General features: G+C 40.4%; 2 protein-coding genes across 3 annotated transcripts; both read left to right on the top strand.

Annotated features, from left to right (window-relative positions):
• Positions 1–445: 445 nt before the first annotated feature.
• Positions 446–9,628, top strand: LOC144053880 (long-chain fatty acid transport protein 2-like). Its single transcript, XM_077568752.1, has 10 exons — positions 446–1,344; positions 2,313–2,522; positions 2,607–2,762; positions 3,917–4,041; positions 4,582–4,776; positions 4,860–4,950; positions 5,535–5,733; positions 5,814–5,911; positions 9,004–9,134; positions 9,204–9,628. The coding sequence occupies exons 1-10, from the start codon at positions 882–884 to the stop codon at positions 9,378–9,380; spliced, it is 1,845 nt and encodes a 614-aa protein (XP_077424878.1). The 5' UTR covers positions 446–881; the 3' UTR covers positions 9,381–9,628.
• Positions 9,629–11,350: 1,722 nt separating this feature from the next.
• On the top strand, positions 11,351–18,780 carry LOC144053879 (long-chain fatty acid transport protein 2-like). Of its 2 annotated transcripts, XM_077568749.1 has the most exons (10): positions 11,355–11,901; positions 13,289–13,498; positions 13,578–13,736; positions 14,453–14,577; positions 14,652–14,846; positions 15,711–15,801; positions 15,931–16,129; positions 17,329–17,426; positions 17,502–17,632; positions 18,286–18,780. In XM_077568749.1, exons 1-10 carry the CDS (start codon positions 11,436–11,438, stop codon positions 18,460–18,462), a joined length of 1,851 nt encoding a protein of 616 aa, XP_077424875.1. In that variant the 5' UTR covers positions 11,355–11,435; the 3' UTR covers positions 18,463–18,780. The 2 variants fall into 2 exon arrangements, with proteins under 2 accessions (XP_077424876.1, XP_077424875.1); XM_077568750.1 differs by lacking the exons at positions 17,329–17,426; positions 17,502–17,632; positions 18,286–18,780 and adding an exon at positions 16,396–16,494 and having other exon boundaries at positions 11,351–11,901.
• The last annotated feature ends 1,070 nt before the right edge of the window (positions 18,781–19,850 follow it).

Here is a 19,850-nt window from a genome sequence, read left to right as displayed (position 1 = left end):
CTAAAAATAGGCAAAATCCTTGTACCTGCAAATCATTACTTTTCAGGGGACCCCAAAAATGTCATGTTGGTTTAACCCAATATTGTATCCTCAAAGAGAGCAAGCCTTTTTCAACAGTTGAGATGGTCAATAATTTGTAAAAAAGTGTCAGTCAAAGTGTACAGACCAATATCTAGATTTGTAAAGATTCATTTTCAAGCAATATTCACATGTAGCAATATTTCTCCCAAAATTCTTGGCGCTAGCTAACATTTTGCCTGTCTAAGAGTCCGCTATCATGCATGTTTTGTAGTTGTTGTTTTTTTGTGCTACGCGTTCGCCGATAATACAGCGCTTCTCATTGGTCAGGACAGATATCACCGACTTAACGGCATCTTTGATTGGCTAGTCGGGCGCTGAATTTATCAAACGAAACAGCGTGTGAAAAGCCACGGTAGTAAAATTATACTTTTTAGCAATGTTTTCATAAAGGTTTGACTCCCACCCTTTTATAATAGATCACGAAATGACTTGGAAAGCTAAGTATTATGCGTGCAAAAAGTTTAGAATCACTGCACTAAATTGTCCAGCTGGCAGCGCGCAAAACTTTTAAACTGCGACATTTTAGTGGTGTGATTGACTTTAGCGAGCTTAACGTTGTGACGAATGTCACATTACGGATTGGTTTACTCTTTCACTTTTTTTTTCGGTAATTATTGTTTTGGTGGGTTCTTGTGAAATCTGAGCTAGGCCTCTGACTGCTGTCCAAATCCTACTTTCCTCCACCCACAGCTGTAGAACAACCCTGCCCACGATATGCTGAGATAACCTTTGGACAAATCTGGTGTCATTGAGGTGACTAGTACAGATTGAACTCAGACAAACAGCGTCCCGTTGAAAACATGCTCTCGTGGATGATCCTCGCAGTCGCAGTCTTTGCCGTGTGTCTTTTTTCCCGTTTCCCTTATCTCTACCAGGATGTCAAATACATCGTGAAACTTCTGCGAATACGACGCAAAGTCTTCCACTACATCGACACCAACTACACAATCGTGGACCAGTTTTTGGAGACGGCGAAAAGGCAGCCGCACAAGCCGCTCCTCCTCTTCAAAGATGAGACGTTCACGTACCAGGACGTCGACCAACTCAGCAATCAGGCCGCCAGGGTGCTGCTGCAAAGCGGCCTGGTCAAACCGGGCGACACGGTGACTTTGTTCGTGGCCAACGAGCCCGCGTTTGTGTGGCTCTGGTTGGCTTTGTTCAAGATGGGATGTTCGGCGGCTCTCCTGAACTCCAACATCAGGTCCAAGTCTCTGCTGCACTGCTTCAAGTGCAGCGGAGCTCAAGTCTTGCTGGTCTCTCAAGGTAACGTGTCAACCGATAAATCCACGTTGTGCATGAGTATATAGGCGCTTCTTCTTCTTTTTTTTTTTTTTTTTTAGAATAATATTTAGATTGTTCATCAACAACAACAAAAAAGTGAATTCAAAAAACTTATGTTACTTCCTGAGCTAAATCAAATCTTTAAAGTCCATGTAAAGTGTAAACAGATGTCTTGTAAATTTGACACACAACAAGGGAGAACAGTGTTAACAACCTTGCCCAATTTAAATAAAATATTATATATAAAATGAGGCTTCAAAATCATGAAAAATCAAGTAGTTCTCTCACTCTCAAACGTTGTGGGCGTGTACGCCGAATGCACTGAAACTGCCAATCAAATGCCATTACTACAACCTGGAAAATCGGATGCTGGCTGTCAAGTCGTCTCGCCCTGCGTATCTCGTGCACACTCGTGGCCAACAACGAGACGCTCCAAATCTGGAGGGATAGATGTATTGTTGGGTTTTAGGTTGAGAAAGCTAGCCAACTAAATGCGTCGGACTGCCCAAAATATCAGAAAAACGGAATTGCTGAAAAACTGTTTGATATGCGTGGATCCGTGATGCACATTCCAATTTACGTACAAATGAATTGATCTTAATTGAAGGACCTCCTGTCTGTTATTACGGATATACTTGATGTATGTTTCCTTCCAATCAATATGATTTCCTAATTAGTTGATTTCTCAATTGGATTAAAATGAAACAAGGCAGGCTGCCCATGTTCAGCACTCTTAACTCTGTTTTGGCTATCCTTAACAAATAACACTAAGCAAGACAAACCAAGGTTGAGTGATTGAAAGTGATTTCTATTGTGAAGCATGCGGCACACAATGTCATTTTATTTCACTTATTTCAACAAAAGACACATACAGAGGGTAGGGGGTGTGTGTGTGGGAGAGCTCAAATTCATCCCAATTATCAGTAAGGGATTTTTTTTTTTGTCTCCAGACTTGCAGGCTGCGGTGGAGGAGGTTCTTCCAGAGCTTCTGGAGCAGCAGGTGACCGTCTTCTTCATGGGAAGCCCACAAACAAATTCAGGCATGCACAGCTTCATAGACAAGATGCAAAATATGTCCTCTGAACCACTCGCCAAAGATTTAAGATCGCATCTGAACATGCACAGTCCTGCTTTCTACGTGTACACGTCGGGGACTACAGGTGAGCCACATTAGGTTGTTGATGTTCCAGGAGCGATGAGAAACGTCTTTGTCACTTCCTGTACCGTCTTCTTCTCTCGAGCAGGTCTCCCGAAGGCAGCTGTGCTAACTCATACCAAACTGTGGCGCATGACTATGATTCTGCGCTCCTGCGGATTGACATCGGATGATGTGCTGTATATCAGCCTCCCTCTTTATCACACATCGGGACTAGTTGGATTCGCAGGAGCTATTGAGTTAGGTACAGTATTATTTTAACAACTAGAATAATAATAATAATAATACATGCACCAGTATTTAGATATGGTCCAAGCAAGTGAAACTAGACTGACTTTCTGCCACCAAATTTTCAATCCAGCAGGCATGGGAAAAAGTCTAGACTTAAACGTTGCCTTCTTCTATCATTTTGGTTTTTATACAGTGCTTTAAGTGCCGCCGGTACTCAACTTATTTGATTGTTCCAAGGTAAATTAGGTAGTGGGTAACAACAAATGTGATGAAAAAGTTCATTAATTAATAAATAAATAGATAAAAAATATATATTATGAATTGAATATGTGAAATGTCCGACTCCATTGAAATACGCCTCATGTCCTGTGCGCATGGAGTGACGTCACTGTTTATACTAGCCGCTAACGCCGGAGACTTGTACCATATACAATTATGGCGTATTTAATTTGCGGTTACTTAGCATCCTAAATTAGTGACTGAATATGATTTTGGAATGGTGTTGTGTTGATGTTGGTAGGAATTTTGAAATGATAATAAAAATTGTATTAAGGTAAGCCGAAATGTGTAGCTGTGAAAAGACAATTCAAGCTCGCCGTCACGTCACCACACCGGCCAACTTCAAAATAAAAGCTTTCAAACGCATTGGCGTCAATGTATTATTTGGTAGCTTTTATTTTGAAGCATTGGCGGCGCCGTGGTTGGTTACGTTGTGAGTATATTGCAGTTTCCTTGACGTGTCTAAATGACGGCACACACACCAACTAAACATTTGACAATTTTGATGATAACAGTATAATTTATAGAGAATCAAAACCCATAGCTGAATTTGCATAATACATTAATTTCACTTTTTAAGCCGATCTACTGAAATCAATGGACTTTTGTACGACATTCTAATTTATTTAGATGAACCTATGTTGAGCTACTTTTACTTTTGCTTTGTTTCAAGAAGTGGCACTAAAAGATTATTTCCAATTTGTGACACGACTAATATGGTGAGGTATATTCCCAAGCTGTGAAACTCTTCTAAAGATTCACTTGTGCATCTTATTTATTTATTTATTTTCCATGCATAGTGCAAATCTTGAGTGTCTTTTCACATTCTAGGTAACCAGTGTTATCAATGTGCTCAATTAAATGTATTATTTTGTGTCATGTATTCAGGTATTACAGTTGCCCTAAAGAGTAAATTCTCTTCATCTCAGTTCTGGGATGACTGCAGGAAATACAACGTGACTGTCATCCAGTACATTGGTGAAATAATGCGTTTTGTCTGCAACACACCAACGGTATGCACAGTACTCTTCATTTATCACTTAAACATTATTTAAATAAAAATTGAGAATAATATGTTGTATGCAGCCCCACTAGTCTAAATATGGTATTCTGGTTGATATTGTGTTAGTGGAATATGAGTTAAGCAGCAAAATCCAGCCGTTTTTATCCATCTCAAGGGTGACGTCCATTTTGCCACTTGCTGTCGAGTGAAGATGACATCAATGTTGCTCAGGTCTCAGGTAACAACCAATCATAGCTCAGCTTCAGGAAAACAGGTGAGCTGTGATTGGTCGTTGCCTGAGACCCGAGCAACATTGATGTCATCTTCAGTCGACACCAAGTGGCAAAATGGCTGCCCCCTGACATAGATAAAAATGGCTGGATTTTGCTACATAACTCATATTTCACAAATGTAATATTAATCAGAATGTCATGTTTAGACTAGTGAGGTCACATATAACATATTATTGTCAAGAAATGCTTTGTCACAGTGTCTTTAACAGTTAGGCAGGCACTCTGGAGTCCCAACTAAATCTTTATTTTCCTGATAGAAACCCAACGACCGAAGCCACAAAGTAAGACTCGCAATCGGCAATGGCATCAGAGCGAACGTTTGGAGAGATTTCTTAAATCGCTTTGGAAACATTCAAATCCTGGAACTTTACGGAGCAACAGAGGGTAACATCATTTTGATGAATTACTGTGAAAAGATCGGAGCTGTGGGACGAGACAACTTCTTGTTTAGAGTAAGTCTGAGCTTCATGAAGCACTTTAAGTTTATCTCTAATTCTTAATCAATCAGCTTTGTTTTTTTTTTGTTGGCTTGCAGTGGCGTTATCCCTTCGCACTGATCAAGTATGATGTGGACCAGGGGGAACCTGTGAGGGATTCATCGGGTCTCTGCATCCAGGTTCCTAAAGGTGCGTCACTGTGAACTGGCACAGTCTAGCGCCAACTACTGTCGACATCACTTTCTCGTCAGATTTTCTTTTCGCCTTAAAGTGGAAGTCAACCTTAAACATTTTTTGACAATAATATGTTATATGTGACCTCACCAGTCTAAACATGACATTCTGATTAATATTACATTTTTGGAATATAAGTTATGAAGCAAAATCTAGCTGTTTTTATCCATCTCACGGGGCGGACATTTTGTCACTTGCAGTCGACTGAAGATGACATCAATGTTGCTCAGGGCTCAGGCAACGACCAATCACGGCTCACCTATTTTCTAAAGCTGCGCTGTGATTGGCTGTTACCTGCGACCTGAGCAACATTGATGTCATCTTCAGTCGACAACAAGTGGCAAAATATCCTGAGATGGATAAAAACGACTGGATTTTGCTGCTTGAGTCATATTACACTAACGCAATATCAACCAGAATGCTATATTTAGAATAGTGGGGCTCCATAGAATATTTCGTCAAAAAACGTTTCTTTTTTTTTTTTTAAGTTGACCTTCCCGCTTAAAGTAGCTATTTTTTTGGGACTGTCAACTTGCTAGGTGAGCCTGGCCTTCTGGTGGCTGAGATATCTGTAAAGGCGCCATTCTTGGGGTATGCAAGAGACCTGCAGCAGACCGAGAAGAAGAAGCTGCACGACGTCTTAAAAAAGGGTGACGTCTATTTCAACACCGGCGACTTGATGCTCATCGACAAAGACGGCTTCATTTACTTTCATGACCGCATTGGCGACACTTTCAGGTGAATTTACTCTTTACTTCCGTTTGAGCTGATTGCGCCGATCCTGATGTTGTTGTTTGTTTGTTTTTGTTTAACAACAGATGGAAGGGAGAGAATGTGTCCACTAATGAAGTAGCTGATGTAATCACTCAGGCTGACTGCATCACTGAGGCCACTGTGTATGGTGTGGAAGTGCACGGTAATTTGCAGTCGCATTAAATAGGCTATGCGCTAAATCAGATATGGAGAAAAGAGTGCCAGAAACATTTATAGTGGGGTTGTGCGAAGTAATAAACAGTTTAACGAAGATCTGGATAAAGTTGTTGATACAGTATAATGACAAATTAGCTTAAGACAACCATATAAGTTTTTTTTTTTAATAAGACAATAATTCATTGAATCCTTTTAAACATCTGTTCTTAACAACTTGATAAGAGTGACTGATACATTAAAGCACATCTACACTCTACAAAACATAAAAATTGCAAGCTACTTAAAGAATGCCTTGATTAAAACAACAACAATCCAGCGCTACATAAAACGGTGTTATTGTGTGAAAAGGCATGACTTGTCAATAATTGATGTTTGTAGGTGGAATTTGCGCCCCCTTGTGGCGTCATCTGTAGGTGCGATTCATGCCGATGCACAGTCTCTCATTAAACGTGTTACAGCGACAGAAAATCAACAAGCTTCACCAGTATAGAAACTAAAGCAACTAATTGAGTGCTAGTCTAAACTTAATGCATCAGGATGCTTAAGAAGAGCCAAACGATGTCATCATTTAAATGTTTATTTGTATTTGTCAACACATTGCTGTGACGTCACTGTGACACACAGCAGGAAGCGACAACTGTAAAAAGAAGAAATGAGCTTCACGTGGATAAACCCGTTCTGCCACTAGCATGTTTTCGTGACAGCAACATTTCAATTGAAAAGTCAACACGAAACAGAGCTGCTGAATATGTACCGTGTTTAGGTCCTAAACTTTCATCCAAATGTGCGTGAATATACCGTGTGTCAATTCAGCGAGGTTCATTGCGGCACTTTAGAACTCAGCCACCTGCAATGTCAATGTTTGTTTTCTTTTTTACTGTTACTCATTAAATGTCTAACGAATGTAAAGTTCACTGATGTCAAAAATGACCTGAGCTGAATGGAGAGTAAATCATTCACTGTATTATGGCTCCACACACCTGATACATAAAGAGAGAACTACAAAATAGGAACATTAACCTATTTTGTTGTGGGTCAGTGACAGAACTTGTTTTGTTTGTTCCACAAATAATCCAAATAAGAAGTCGTTTGTGTTACACGGTAAAGTAGATGCCTTTTTATTTTTTTATTTTTAAATCTACCTACAACTATGCATCCGCCTCAGATACACTTTGATTTCAATTAACTTGAAATGCTTTTGTTTTTAAATCCATAATTGCTTTTCTTAATTGGAGATGTTCAGTGCAATGTATTTAAAAGTATTTTATTTTGAAATCAAGAATAACATTTTCAGGGTAAATCCATGTACCCATCCACACTATCCCTTCATATAGCCTTATCTAAATAATATCCATCCATCCATCAATGTCATCCTTCTATTCACCCGTGCACCCATCCCATCATCTTTGCACCCCTTCATCCATCCAGCTATCCATCCATCATCTATCCATCATTCAATCATCCACCCTTCCATTATGGATAATCCAACCATCCATCCATTCTTAAATTCCTCCATTCCTCCACCTATCAATTACCAATTACCCACCCATCTATCCATCCGTCTGTCAATCCATCCATCTATCCATCCATTAATTCATCCATTCATCCATTACCAATCATCTATCTGTCACACCCATCCATCATCCATCTGCCATCCATTCATCCACCTACTGTATCCATTACCAATCATTCATCCATCCATCTGTCCCTACATATGTCTATCCATCCATCCATACATCTGTCTGTCCGGCCTCTATCCATTTCTACTGTTTCTACCTTCCCCCAATCCAACCATCCATCCAATTATCAACCATCCATCCATCCATTCATCCACCTATCAATTACCAATCACCCACGCATCTATCCATCCATCTGTTCATCCATCCATTAATTCATCCATTACCAATCATCCATCTGTCACATCCATCCAGTCATCCATCCACCCATCAGTCCCTACATACATCCGTATATCCATCCATGTCTGGCCTCCATCCAACAACCCATCCATTCACTCATTCAACCATTCACCCATCCACTATTGATAATCCATCCATCCATCCATTCATTAACCATCCATCCATTCTTAAATTCTTCCATTCCTCCACCCATCAATTACCAATCACCCACCCATCTATCCATCCGTCTGTCAATCCATTCATCCATCCACCCATCCATCCATCCATCCACCTACTGTATCCATTACCAATCATTCATCCATCCATCTGTCCCTACATACGTCCATCCATCCATCCATCTATCTGTCCGGCCTCTATCCATTCTATCCATTATTAATAATCCAACCATCCATCCAATTATCAACCATCCATCATCCATTCTTTAATTCATCCATTCATCCACCTATCAATTACCAATCACCCATGCATATATCCATCCATCCATCTGTTCATCCATCCATTAATTCATCCATTACCAATCATCCATCTGTCACATCCATCCAGTCATCCATCCATCCATCCATCAGTCCCTACATACGTCCGTACATCCATCCATCATCCATCCATCTGTCTGTCCGTGTGTCCGGGCCTCCATCCATCAAACCATCCATTCACTCATTCAATCATCCACCCATCCATCAACTTTCCATCCTTTCTTTAATTCATCCATTAATCCACCTATCAATTACCAATCACTCACCCACCCATTTATCCGTCCATCCATCCATTCATCTGTCAGCCTCGATCCATCTGTCCATCCATCATTATCATTCCAGCCATCCATCCATTCATCTCAACCAAATCTTCCAGACCATCCCTCCATCCAGGCATCCATGAATTGCTTCCAAACACACGCAACTATGGCAACAGTCTCCCCAGAAACGCTTTCTCTCCCTCACCTCCCAAGGGTTTACTACATGCTAAAATAACCGCTTCGGGGGGGCTCTGCCAATTTCACAATACCACCTCCACATCACTTTCTTTTTTTACAGCGGAAGGTCTCTTTACAATGAGAACCTCACGCTTCTACCTTCCCGCATCCGTACCCAAAATATATTTCTAAGATATTACAAGAATAAAAAACGATCAAAAATGAACGGCATTTATTTATTTTTGTTCACAGGCAACGAGGGCAGAGTAGGCATGGCGGCCGTGGCTCTACAAGACGGACACACGTTTGATTCCGAGGGCATCTTCATGCTCCTTGAAGGCTTCCTGCCGGCCTACGCCAGGCCACGTTTTATAAGGATTCAGGTAATCCAAGCAGCTTGTTACCAAATGAGGCATATATGCAAATAATGTTCATTTCTGCTTTCACGGCAGAGCTCCTTGGATGTCACAGGAACTTTCAAGCTTGTGAAGGCCAGGCTGGTTCAAGAGGGCTTCAACCCCTCCACTATCACGGATCCACTTTATTTTCTGGATGACAAGGAGAAGAAATATGTCCCACTTACTATGGATATAGTCCATGGAATTTTATCAGGCACGATCAAAATCTAACTTTTTTTTTTTTTGCCATGCTTCTTTCATTAAAAAAAAATATTTTGTAGTGACTTTGCATTGTGTCACTATGTCTCTCGTTGTGAATGTATACAATATTAGAAATAACCGAGACAGTCACAAAGCCATACATTTTCTGTTGAAAATGTCGAATGTCATGCCAAGTTATTCTATTCTATAATTCTCTAAAAAAAATTAATTAAGGAATTTGCTGCTAACTCCAATTAAAATGACTATTTTACAATAAATGTCTTGTTTTGTATTAGTGTTGTGTTGGCCTACAAACACTAATGCATGTTGTCTTTTTCACTTGAGACTTGCTGCTAGCAAATTTGATTATTTTTTTTAAGCACAGAACTGCTACTGGTGTCATCGTAATGGCACAATGGTGAGTTATATATATTGAATAATTTGTTTTTATTTGCTTCTATGTCGACGTCAAATACATTAGTGACTTGCACGGAATCTTGTTATTATATAAAGTGCAAGTCCACCGTAATCATTTATTGACAATAATATGTTATATGTGACCTCACTAGTCTAAACATGACAGTCTGATTAGTATTACATTTGTGAAATATGAGTTATGAAGCCAAATTCAGCCGTTTTTATCCATCTGAGGTGGCGGCCATTTTGCCACTTGATGTCGACGGAAGGTTACATCACAGTTGCTCAGGCAACAACCAATCACAGATCACCTGTTTTCTGAAGCTGAGCTGTGATTGGTTGATACCTGAGCTCTGAGCAACATTAATTTGTTGTCATTTTCAGTCGACAGCAAGTGGCAAAATGGCCGCCCCCTGAAATGAAATGGATGAAAACGGCTGGATTTTGCTGCTTTACTCATATTCTACTAACACAATATTAACCAGAATGACATATTTAGACTAGTGGGACTGCATTGAGCATATTATTGTCAAAATAATTTTTGGGGGGTTGATCTCTCCTTTAAAACAATGTTATACAGTATATATATTATTCTAAATACATTTTAGTGTAATTTTGCTGTTGAATGAATACATTTGACAATTTGACAATTAAGTGAGAATTAATATCCACAGTATAGGTTGACATTTTTAATAGGATTTTAAATTGATAATTTGTGTGTATTGTGTATGTTTTTTTTCTTCTTTTTTTCCCCCAGGAGAGCTCAGTATTGTTCATTCGATTTGACATCATCATTGCTCTCCTTTTAAAAAAAAAAAAAAAAAAAAAAAGTTTTTTTTTTGTGTGTGTATCGTGTATGTTCGTGCGCATGCGTGTGTGGTCGCCCTCCCTCCATAAATCATCAGACAAACAAAGCTCACTTTCACACTTGCCATTCTTCCTCCTGCAGATTTATGCAAACTTCCTGCTATACTACAATATTATTGTTTTGAAACATTTTGTCAGTTCACATGATGATCATTGACATGAACAATATAATACGAGTTATATGCATTCGATTTGCTACTACTACTCCACTAACCTGTGTTTTTTTTCTCACCACGTCACTACATCATTATTAAAATTCAGTGGCAGACCTTTATATTTGTTTGTGATTTTTTTTGACACCTTAAAAAGCGAAGAGTTCTAAAAACATCTATCTACCTACCTACCCAGCCACCCATCCACCCATCTATCTATCTATCTATCTATCTATCTATCTATCTATCTATCTATCTATCTATCTATCTATCTATCTATCTATCTATCTATCTATCTATCTATCTATCGTCGTTTCGTTTTATTTAATTAATTAAATACTTTCACTGCAAATGCGTCAAAAATCAAATTCAACAATGAATAATCAATAACAATGGGGCCCCAAATCCGTGGCCCCATTGAAACATGGCCGGAGATGGAGAATGCGAAGGCGAGGCCGGAATAATGCCGGCAAGTGTGTTCCCGAGTGGGCGTGGCAAGTGATCCGTCAACTCGAAAACACGCGCAAAATAGGAGGGGTCAAGTAGGTCTGTGAACTTTAGCACCGATGTTTCACGGCACGCGCGCTTCTCCAGTGCGTCTTGCTGTGCTCAGTGCAGCGCGCGGCAGGCAGCTCCTTGACGGTTCGCGATGTTCATCTGGCTGACGGTGGTGGGCGGCTTGCTGCTCATCCTCAGGACGCGCTTCCCGTACTGGGCGGACGACTGCGTGTACATCCTCCGGAACCTCCTGCTCGCCGTCAGGCTCATCAAGTACAAGAGGAGCAAGCCGTTCCACAGCGTGTTGGACTGCTTCCTGGGGGCGGCCCGGAGGCACCCGGCCAAGACCTTCTTGCACTTCGAGGGCGAGCGCTTCTCCTACGGCGAGGTGGACCGGCGCAGCAACCGGGTGGCGCGGGTGCTGAGGCAGGAGGCGCGCCTTCGGGAGGGGGATGCGGTGGCCCTCTTTCTGGGCAACGAGCCCAACCTCGTGTGGACCTGGCTGGGACTCGCTAAACTGGGCTGTCCGGTTGCCCTGCTTAACTTCAACATCCGAGCCAAGTCTCTGCTGCACTGCTTTTCCTGCTGCGGGGCCAAAGTGCTGGTGACGTCGGCAGGTGAGATGTGACGTGCGCGGGATACTCGCTCGCGTCTGGGAGTGCGACACTTCATTAGGTACACCCAGGTGGGCTCTTCTGGGATCACAAGTTTAGGGGTTCTGCCAATTTTGCCACCTTGACTTTAATAACAGCAACACAGCGTGCCAAAATGTGCTTCTCGCATTCAAAAAAGGACAGTGGGACTGTCTGACGGCCTGGAATGTTTATTAGCTTGAAACATTGTCCGCTAACTCCCACTTTACAACATAAGCAAGGCAAGTTTATTAGTACAGTATAGCACATTTCATACACAAGGAAAAAACAACATCTATAAGCAGCGACAAACACAGTTAACAGAGCAAAAAAGAGAAAACAAAATGTAGTAAAATAACATACAATGTTAAAACATTAGACAGCAAACTTTAAAAACATTTAGCGTAAGGAAGTTTAAAATAACAATAATAATTAAAAGGGGTGGGGAAAAAAAGCAAAGTTTTCAACCTGGATTTAAAAGCATTTACACTCGGGGTTGACTTCACTTCTCTTGGCAGCTTATTCCTTTGGTGTGCAGCATAACAGCTAAATGCAGCTTCACCATGTTTACTTCGACATAGACTGCAACCTGCGGTCAAATGCGGCAGAAATAAGTGTGATGATAGAAACTCTTAAAATATTGATTATATTATATTTATATCATATTATATTTTGATATTATATTTCACAAAATAACCACATACTGTGATTATTTTTTTGCTAGGGCAAGGGGCTCTCTTGTATAAAATTTACCATTCAAGGATGGCACAAAACTGCTGAACAGCATGCATTAATTGAGAAAACTTCTCTATGATTTTTTTTTAAACTTCATTAACTTTTTAGTGTTTATGAACTTTACTACTTTGACCAGTTTATTAGACTAATGTCAAACTTGAACTGGAATTTTTCACAAGAGGGCCTTATTTTTGAGAACCACGAGCAAGGAAAATGTATTTCTAATCTAAAGAAAATATCCTGTAGCAATGTAGGGACGTACTGGGCCCAATATTTGGGTCGGATGGACACGAATACTTGAATTACTTCAGGACTCGTTTCACCCCTACCGAGTACTTAAAAATTTTTTTTTTACCCGTACCGAGTGCTGAAACCTCGAGCACTTTTGATTTATAAAATGTCTAATGCTAACAAGTTGTGAACAAAAGCCTTTCTCTCACATGTAGATGATGATTCGTTGATATAGCGCCAACTACTGGCAAGGAGGACTTACTCAATGTCAAATTGTTTTGTCCTACATGCTTATTTTGAATTTTCTTATTTATTTTCTGTTTACACAGAACAAACAGAAACATGTGTATTGAAAAGGACTTCTTTCTTTTAAAACCAGGAAGTCATAACATTCATATTTTGACAGAGCTGCAGGACGCCGTGGAAGAAGTGTTACCTGCGTTGAGAGAGCAAGGGGTCAGCGTCTACCTCCTATCAGAGACGCGCAACATTGAGGGCGTCACCTTCTTGGGCGACAAGATTTCCAAGGCCTCGGACCAACCTCTGTCCAGAGACCTCCGCGCCAACGTTACCGTCAGGAGCACCGCTTTGTACATCTACACGTCGGGAACCACCGGTATGAAGGGGACAATAGCTAATAGCTAATAGCGTTGCGATTGTTTTGAGTACGTTTGATATTCTTCTGTGGCTAATAGGTTTGCCTAAAGCGGCCATCGTCACCCACGAGAGGATGTGGGCCGCGTCCTTCCTCCAGTCGTTGTGCGGCGTTACAAGAGACGACGTCTTCTACATCAACCTGCCGCTCTACCACAGCTCAGGTTTTCTCATCGGGTTGGCCGGCTCCATTGAGAGAGGTAATGATGATTTTTTTTAAAAAATTACATTGTTTGGCTGTTTTTGTTACGAAGTGTACGACGGCGTATTAGGGCCACGTATAAATATATATTTTTTTTAGATGGAGACGGATTTATTCTTAATTTAAACTTTGCTCATTATACACAGCAGTTAGAGCGACAACACTTCCTGATCCCCTATCAGCTGACTAAACACTAACCAATCAGAAGCTAGCATACTTTAGGTAAATGCAAGTGAATGACGGAGAGCGGAACATTCGACACATCAACTTAGCTAGCTAAATACCAAAATGTATGAATGTGTAAATAATAATCCTGGAAACATAAATGTACAAGTAAATATACATTTTAACAAATTAACTTAAATGCTTGATCGTCCGGGTGTGGACTTTCGTAAAGCGAGACGTCTTTGTCGCTGGCCAGTGGCCGTACACAACGCTTCAAAGAGCGAATGCTTAACATGCTATGGTTAATCGATGCTAAAGCAATTACTATCTCCTAACTTGGAAAACCCGACCGAAAAGTATCCGCACAAACAGTCGAGTAGTATGCTACGTTTATTTCTCGTAAGTTTTTTTCTCGCAAATCTGACACTTTATAAAGTAGCAAATTTGAGAGAGAAAAACTCGTCAATTTGTGAAAAAACTTTTCTCGGAATATTGCCCCTCCCCCTAAAAAAAATATCTGTATATGTGACTGTTGATGTGTGCTTGCAGGTATATCGGTGGTGCTGAAGAGGAAGTTCTCCGCCTCTCAGTTCTGGGACGACTGCAGGGAGCACAACGTGACCGTGATGCAGTACATCGGCGAGACCATGCGTTACCTCTGCAACACGCCAAAGGTCAGATCCGTTCCCCTGAGACGTTCGCAATCGTTGACGGTCCCACTGGGTGCGGATGTTGTCCCCTCTTGCAGAAGGACAACGAGAAGGAGCACAAAGTGCGGCTCGCCATGGGCAACGGCGTTCGCGGCGACGTCTGGTCCGAGTTTCTCAGGCGTTTCGGGGACATTAAAGTGAAGGAGCTTTACGCTGCTACGGAGGGAAACATCGGATTTATTAACTACACCTCCAAAATTGGCGCTGTTGGGCGGATCAATTTTTTCCACAGGGTAGGTAAAACCTTTTTTTTTTTTTTTTTTTTTTAACAAGAGGAGGGCTCTTTTTCCTGCTGCTCTGATATCACTCTGCCAGCCAGCCCCTCTCCTACCGGAACTCCTTATATTGTAAACACAGGACCATTGTTGACCTCGAGCTTTTAAAGGCACGCATCCAACTATTGGAGAATGTGCCAAAATAAATAAATAAATAACTGATATAAAATTCACTAATTAAATACAAAAAATAAATATAAATGGGGGAAAAAAAAATAAATATATATATATATTTTTTTATTTTTTTTCGCTGCTATTTATGTTCATTTTTATGTTTTTGCATTGAAACTGAATGCAGACATCCCAACAAACGTAAAAATTTAAAAATTGTAAAGAGAAAAAAATGGACATGACAATGATATAAATAAATAAATACATACATAAATAAATAAATGTAAAAAGCAAAAATTATAAAAAATGATACCAAAAAATAAATCTAAAAATAAATTTAAATATCAATCAATATATACAATGCTCTGCTCTCATATTTAACGCATGCTGAAGATGCTGTCAGCATGAAATGTTATTCAAATGAGGGGGCGGTCCTAAGTGTCACATTTAATTTTATTTATATATTTATTTTTGTATTTATTTCAAGTTTTCCACATTTATTTTTTGAATCAAATTTGTTTTTATTTTGCATGTATTTTACTTCATTTATTTATTGTGTGTGTGTGTAATTAATTCATTAATTTAATAATTAATTTCATTTATTTTTTGTATATTTTTTATATCAGTTTTTCTTTTCACTATTATTTATTTAAAATGTTATGGTCCTCCATACGACGAAGATCATCAAATGTTGTAAACCTCTCCCTCCAGTTAATCTTCCCGTACTTGTTGATCAAGTTTGACATTGAGAAGGAGGAGCCCGTCCGAAACGCGCAGGGTCTTTGCGTCGAGGCGGCCACAGGTGAGCTGGACACTCTTAAAAAAAAAAAAAACATTATGTCTATCCGTCAGCTTTCGTGTTAGGTCAAAACCAGAATTCTAAATGCACGCTCACTGTCCACGGTTGCCATGTTGCGTTTCCGTCTGCCAGGCGAGACGGGCCTCCTGGTGGGGAAGGTGACTCAGAGGTCGCCCTTCGTGGGCTACGCGGGCAACGAGCAGCAGACGGAGAAGAAGAGGCTCCGCCACGTGCTGAAAAAAGGCGACTTGTACTTCAACACGGGAGATCTGCTTCGATTCGACGACGACAACTTTGTCTATTTTCAGGATCGAGTTGGCGACACGTTCAGGCACGTCCCCCCTTTTCACTTCATGATGTCATTTTCGTTGTGCTCGTGAAGAGAGTAAAATGAGGAATACGTATATACTTGGATAACAGGATTTTAAAGTAGTGTTTAAAAAATACTGTAAGGATTTGAAAGTAGGGTTGGCGTTTTAAATTAGGGTTCTGGTTCAGGGACAGCATTCGTCTTCAATGCTCAAGGTTTTGGATACGAGTTACTAAGCATGCGTTTGTTTTTATGTTGTTAACTCATATTTATATTTATTCATACAGGGTTCGAATCAGATGTGGCAAATCCAGGCCCAGGAAGTAGAAACCCTGCCACAAAATTGTGTCAAAATTTTTAATAATAAAATAATAATAAAAACTCCAGCACTTGACTGCTTAAATGCCTTCAAGCACATGTTCATTAAACAGCTTTTGTGATTTGCAACATGTTAAAGGTGTTTTGTTTGCCATATAATGCCAACTCCCAAATAGCCACCAATTTGCGGGCTAACTGTTAGCTCGCGGGCTAACCATTCACCCACACACTAACCCCGGGATAACTCCCAAATAGCCGCTAAAAAACGGCTTTTACATTAGCCCGCGAGCTAACCGGCTAGCTCGCAGGCTAATAACAGCTAATTCGCGAGCTAACCATTCACTTGCACGCTAACTCCTAAATAGCTGTTAATTCGTGAGCTAACTGTTAGCTCGTGGGCTAACTGTTCACCCAAACGCTAACCCTGGGATAACTCCCAAATAGTCGCTAAAAACATCAATCCGCGAGCTAGCCGTTAGCTTGCGTGCTAATAGCCGCTAATGGCTGCTTATTGGCTGTTAACACTGCACGAGCAACCAATCAGATGGTGCCGTGGGCGGGCCAATGCTGCAGGGAATCAACAGCCGCCGACTCAGATCAGACGGAGGAGAAAAGCGCCCATCGGAGCAAAAATAACAGTTTTTAATATATCGGCCATCAAAACAAAAAAAAGAGTCCGATGCCGATATTTATAAAATGCTGAATATTGGCGCAGATTATCTGTCCATCCCTAACTTGGATTTGCCACTTCTGGTTAGAATCCAGGGTAACAGTTGTTCTGATGCACCTAAATCACACAGTACTAATTCAATATGTCATAATCTTTGTTTTACTTCCTGGTCAAATTCCTTCCTGGTCTTGTTGCTAGGCAGAACCAATGAAAATCCTTTCCTTCTTAACAGATGGAAGGGCGAGAACGTGGCCACGTCGGAGGTCGCAGACGTCCTCACCATGGCGCCTTGTGTTTTAGAGGCCAACGTTTATGGCGTTAAGGTGGAAGGTAGGGCGTCAACGACTCGTATGCAAGATTAGACGTAAATGTAGCATTGATTGTAATGCGTCGTTGCTGCGATAGGGAACGAGGGGCGGGCGGGAATGGCGGCGATCACGTTGAAAGAAGGAGAGGACTTTGACTGCGCCGAGGCCTACAGGCAGGCCGTCAGCTATCTGCCAGCCTACGCCCGGCCGCGATTCATCAGGATCCAGGTAAGGCTTCGTGGTGCTTGGAACAAGGTCGTTAACTCATTTGCTCCCAAAAACGTATAAATACGTTCTATTTTTAAATGACCCAAAGATGTATTTATACGTTTAAATTATTCTTTTTTAATGCTAGAACATACAGAAGGCTTTAATGCAGCCTCTCAAAAGCGGTTGAAGCAATGGTAGTTATTACAAAAACGGCCAGCAGGTGGCAGCAGAGTAGAAGAGATCAACCAGGGCCATGTTGAAAACAAGCTGATTTACCCACAATGATAAAACTTAGCTATATTCTAATGCTAATTGCTGCAAAATGGAAACAGATAGAAATAAAAAAAAATCCTGATGAAAGAAGACACTAATCTTTTGGTAGGTTTTTATAGCAATAGAACACAATATTCACAATATTCTGTGGGCCTAGCAAAATCAGTCAAAATCCAGTAAAAGAGCCAGGAGTGAAGGGGGTTGCTTCAGTGAAAATGGCTGGGAGTGAATGAGTTAAAAAGCATGAAAAGTTAAGGCTTTAAATGGCATTAAAAAGCATTAAACACAATATCCAGAGGCAAAAAATACTAATAAATAGTTGATGTAAAAATGTTGTTCGTGCTTTATTTTTGTGCGACGTATTTTTGTGCATGTAATTGCTAAACCGTGTCTTTCAGCCGTCCTTGGAAATGACGGGCACGTTCAAGTTGAAGAAAACCAAGCTAGTGGAAGAAGGCTTCAACCCGTCCCTTATCAGTGATCCGTTATATTACCTCAACACAGCCAAACAAATATTTGCTCCAATCACCTCGGAGGTTTACGGCGCCATAACCAGCGGCGCTATTAAACTCTAGCGCAAGAACTTTCAAATCGTGTAAACATATTTTGTTTACATTCAAGTTTGCTGCTTCAAACTCATCTCTGGGATGGACAAACATTCCACCGCAAGACTGTTTATTGTTTTCCCAAACCTGACGCAGTACACGATAATTTCATCCTCATGATGGTTGAAATCTGCACCATTTCAAACATGACACTGAAATCATTTACTCCAATGCTTTTGAATGAGAATGAAGTTTTGTGCGTGTGTTGATTAACATGCTTGACATTAAACTTTGGAGCGAGGTTTCTCCAATCTGGTGGGAGTTATCATCAAAGCACCTTTGAACGCATGTTATGAACGGGCTTGGTTTTTATCGGGTTTACTGGTTGCGGAGTTTTATTATCGTATGTCCCAGGTCAAGAGAGAAGGCGAAGGAATATTTAGTTAGACATGTTTAGGCCCGGTGGGAAAACAGCTGTGCGCAAGGGCAACATTTGTTTTTAAAAATGACAAAATGACAAATAGGCAAGTTAGGTGAGGTAAAAAGTTGATGTAGGGAAAATATTTTCAGACTGCATTAGTTGTTTTAATTTTAAAATAGAATTATTTATAATTTTGTTTGTAATTAGTCAACCAAAATAGATTTCAGATGCCATAAATGCAACTAATAGTTAATTGAATGAGAAAAATTAAGAACATATTTTTAAAGGACTATATGATAATCAGAGGTGGCAAATCCAGATCCATAAATTAAAAACCCTGCCACAGTTTGGCTTTAGCACCTGATGCTAGCTAGCTAGCAGGTAAACGCACCATGGCAGCTTTCTAGGGAGCTAGCTAGCTAGTACCTGAAAGTAAAAACTCTGCCACAGTTTGGCTTTAGCCCCTGATGCTACTTACTAACTAGTGTTAGATATTATTAACATTTAAATTCTTTATTTTCATATATTAACCATTGTTATACATTATTAACATTTTAATTCTTTATATTAACCATGTCGAAATGTTTTGTAGATGTGAGGTAGTGTTGAACTCAGTATAATTTGACCTTGACCTAAGCTGGTAAATTGTTTGGTCTAAAAAAATTCCTTCTCAGCGTTATGTGCGAAAACACATTTAGTCCTTGAGAACAAAATCTGCTTTGAACACACACACCCCTGACTCTGTTTTCGCCATCGCTCACGGAAAAGTACCCAGAGAGTATGTTTTGTCTACAAATGAAAGAGAGGCGGTCTGTTTAACTATAAGAAGCCATTTTACACGCGGAAGAGACACATTCGGCACTCTGAAATTCCACCTGTTATGTGATGTTTGGAGTCTGTCACGATGTCCAGAGATCTCTGTTTTTTTTTATTAAATCATTTTTGCAAAGGTGTTTTTTCTTACATTAAATCTGTCTTCAAATTTTGGAACACGCAA

Source organism: Vanacampus margaritifer, chromosome 6 (genome assembly GCF_051991255.1).
Source record: "Vanacampus margaritifer isolate UIUO_Vmar chromosome 6, RoL_Vmar_1.0, whole genome shotgun sequence".
Lineage (NCBI taxonomy): Eukaryota > Metazoa > Chordata > Actinopteri > Syngnathiformes > Syngnathidae > Vanacampus > Vanacampus margaritifer.
Note: the sequence above shows the minus strand (reverse complement) of the source record. Positions and strands in the feature narration are given on the sequence as shown.

Excerpts from the sequence above, each read along its gene's own strand:
- LOC144053880 (XM_077568752.1), top strand. The coding sequence starts at position 882 with ATGCTCTCGTGGATGATCCTCGCAGTCGCAGTCTTTGCCGTGTGTCTT. Across the intron at positions 2,523-2,606 it reads GTACACGTCGGGGACTACAG|GTCTCCCGAAGGCAGCTGTG; the intron begins GTGAGCCACATT and ends TCTCTCGAGCAG. Across the intron at positions 9,135-9,203 it reads CACGTTTTATAAGGATTCAG|AGCTCCTTGGATGTCACAGG; the intron begins GTAATCCAAGCA and ends CTTTCACGGCAG.
- LOC144053879 (XM_077568749.1), top strand. The coding sequence starts at position 11,436 with ATGTTCATCTGGCTGACGGTGGTGGGCGGCTTGCTGCTCATCCTCAGG. Across the intron at positions 11,902-13,288 it reads AGTGCTGGTGACGTCGGCAG|AGCTGCAGGACGCCGTGGAA; the intron begins GTGAGATGTGAC and ends ATATTTTGACAG. Across the intron at positions 14,578-14,651 it reads ACCTCTGCAACACGCCAAAG|AAGGACAACGAGAAGGAGCA; the intron begins GTCAGATCCGTT and ends CCCCTCTTGCAG.